A 2,354-nucleotide genomic window follows, 5' to 3' on the forward strand; every position below is an offset into this window, starting at 1 on the left:
AAGGATGAGCCTCCCCACAGGCTGGCACCCCTGCCCTGGCCATTGTGTTCACTTATTGCCTCTGGAATTTACCATGTGTTTCCTGCTAGAATTTGGGTTCTGAAAGGTCCAGCTCTGCCTTTGCCAGCTCCCAGCAGGTGCTGGGAAATACTCAATGATGAGCAGAAGTCTTCGCAGCAGCGGTGCTGACACGGCCTTTATGCGCAGAACAGCCACTTGGCCACAAAGGTGAATATCTGGGTGAGCAATTGGCCTTCAATCACCCCCCTCCCCAGCCCCGCCGGTCATACGCCCAGCATCACAGGCCTCTGTCCCGTGTGACTCCATGTGATCACTTCATCTGTGTCGCCCTGGGAGGGCAGGCTGTGTGTCAAGCTTGTCCCCGCTATACAAGACATTCCATTGCTCCATCACTTCACACAGTCTGCACTCAAGCACAGTTGTACTTGCCATCCACTGGGACACTGGTCCACCTGGGGCGTGACACAAGGGGACTGGCTAGAGCTCTGGGTACTGGCTAGAGCTCTGTGGCTGGCTTGACCAGGTGGCCACTGAAGGTGATGTAAAGGTCTCCATGCTCACCGTAGATGGCATTGTCACGGTCACGCTGGAACATGCGCACCCAGACGGTGTCGCCAGCAGCCAGTGGCAAAAGCAGGCTCTGAGCCTGCATGACGCTACGCTCGCTGGGCTGTGCGTACAGCACAGCCGTGGCCCTCTGGTTCAGCATGATGTGCACGTAGGTCTCCTTGTAGTTCCAGGTGTGCACATTGAGGCTCAGGAAGTAGATACCCGGCACTGCACAGTGGAAGCGACCCGAGGCCAGGTTGAAAGCACTGTCCACATTTACCAGTTCTGTGTCAAAGGGCACAGCCTGGAAGTCCTTGGCGCTGTGCAGTCCCTTGCGCCGGCCCACCGAAAAGGCTGCGTAGGCATGCTGGCACAGGGCACCCGGAGGCCCCACCTGCCCCTTCTGACCTTTGGGGCCCTGTAGGCCCCGGAAGCCTGGCAGACCCTCCTTCCCACTCCTGCCAGGGTGACCTCTGGGCCCTGCCTCGCCCTTTTCACCTGCAAGGGTACAAACAGGGGGCCTGGTCAGGGTCAGGCCCAGAGGGCCACCCCACCCTTCCAGGCCCTGTGTACGCGGACAAGGGCAGGAGCTCAAGGGTCACACTGACTGTGGGTGCTTATAAGTGCCTTCACCCCTTATAGCCTGTTCTGTCTGTAAAATGGTGCTCACTGCCCCTCCATGGTGGTAAGAAGCCATTCCCCAAAAGTACAGTTGTACCAAAGCCTGTGGCAAAGGCTGTCACCATCCAGAGATGGGTCTCAGATGGACTTTGACAGATGGGAGGGCTGGGAAGTTCTTATCCAAGTCTAACCTAAGCACAGCCTGCTGCCCAACCTGCAGAATGCAACCTCAGTTGCAGGTCTCAGATCAACAGGGCCTTTCTCTTCTCAAGGGTCCTGCTTCCTTCCCCAAGGGCCTCGGCACTCCCATTTGGTCTACATCCTTCTCCCCAGGCCAGGCTTCCTGCTGGGGCAGCCCCAAACAATCAGCCTTACCAGTGTGGGGACTGGAGCTCAGTGTCCTAGCCCCCCACCCTCTCCTCTGAGCTCCACATCCCTGCTTCCCTCAGCAGGGTGTCAGCCGCAGGGTGCACAAGCAGAATCTCTTGGACACTCACCTTTGAGAATTGAGATGTCTATGGTGGGCCGCACTTGGAGCAGCCCCCACCACTGGTCCCCAGAACTCACACGGGCATATGGGCAGGGGGCAGCAGCCCGGGGCCACGCCGGGCGGCAGCAGTGCACACAGGGCCTTCGGGACAGTCCCAGGCTGGGCCAGGCCCCCATGGGCAGCACCAGCACCAGAAGCATCAGGGCAGAGGCTGCCATCTCAGTAAGAGCCTGAGAAAGAGACAACCCTACTAGCAGCTCTGCCCCACAGCAGCCCTAGCTGTGCCCCCTTGTCTGGGGGAGACTGCCCCTGGAGCTCCCTGTCCTCCTAAGGGTGCTGTGGTGGGCACCCAGACCTCTGAGTCTGGGGTCTTCTTCTCCAAAGCTGGGGACTCCACACCTGGCAGGTAACAAGGGAACCCTCCAAACTCAGGAGCAGGCCAGTCATCCAACCCCCCACCCCCAAAGCAGGGCAGGCAGACCCCTTAGGGAGCGGTTGCTCCAGGAAGAGGCTACCTCACCCCAGGGTGGCCTACCTGGGGCACAGTCCCTTTCTCACTGGATAAGTGGCTGCATCCTGAGCTCCCAGGGGAAAACCTGCAGGGGACTTCAGGGGCTACCCCTTGAAGGCCCTCCAAAGTGGGAAAATGAGGCCCACCAGTCCTAGGCCTCCT

General features: G+C 59.5%; 1 protein-coding gene across 1 annotated transcript; it reads right to left on the reverse strand.

The window, feature by feature from the left end:
* Nucleotides 1-517: 517 nt before the first annotated feature.
* C1QTNF8 (C1q and TNF related 8) lies at nucleotides 518-1,899 on the reverse strand. Its single transcript, XM_003790759.1, has 2 exons — nucleotides 1,689-1,899; nucleotides 518-1,068 (listed from the first exon to the last, which is right to left on the reverse strand). The coding sequence occupies exons 1-2, from the start codon at nucleotides 1,897-1,899 to the stop codon at nucleotides 518-520; spliced, it is 762 nt and encodes a 253-aa protein (XP_003790807.1).
* Nucleotides 1,900-2,354: the final 455 nt, after the last annotated feature.

Source organism: Otolemur garnettii, unplaced genomic scaffold (assembly GCF_000181295.1).
Source record: "Otolemur garnettii isolate 467f Iridium unplaced genomic scaffold, OtoGar3 scaffold00044, whole genome shotgun sequence".
Lineage (NCBI taxonomy): Eukaryota > Metazoa > Chordata > Mammalia > Primates > Galagidae > Otolemur > Otolemur garnettii.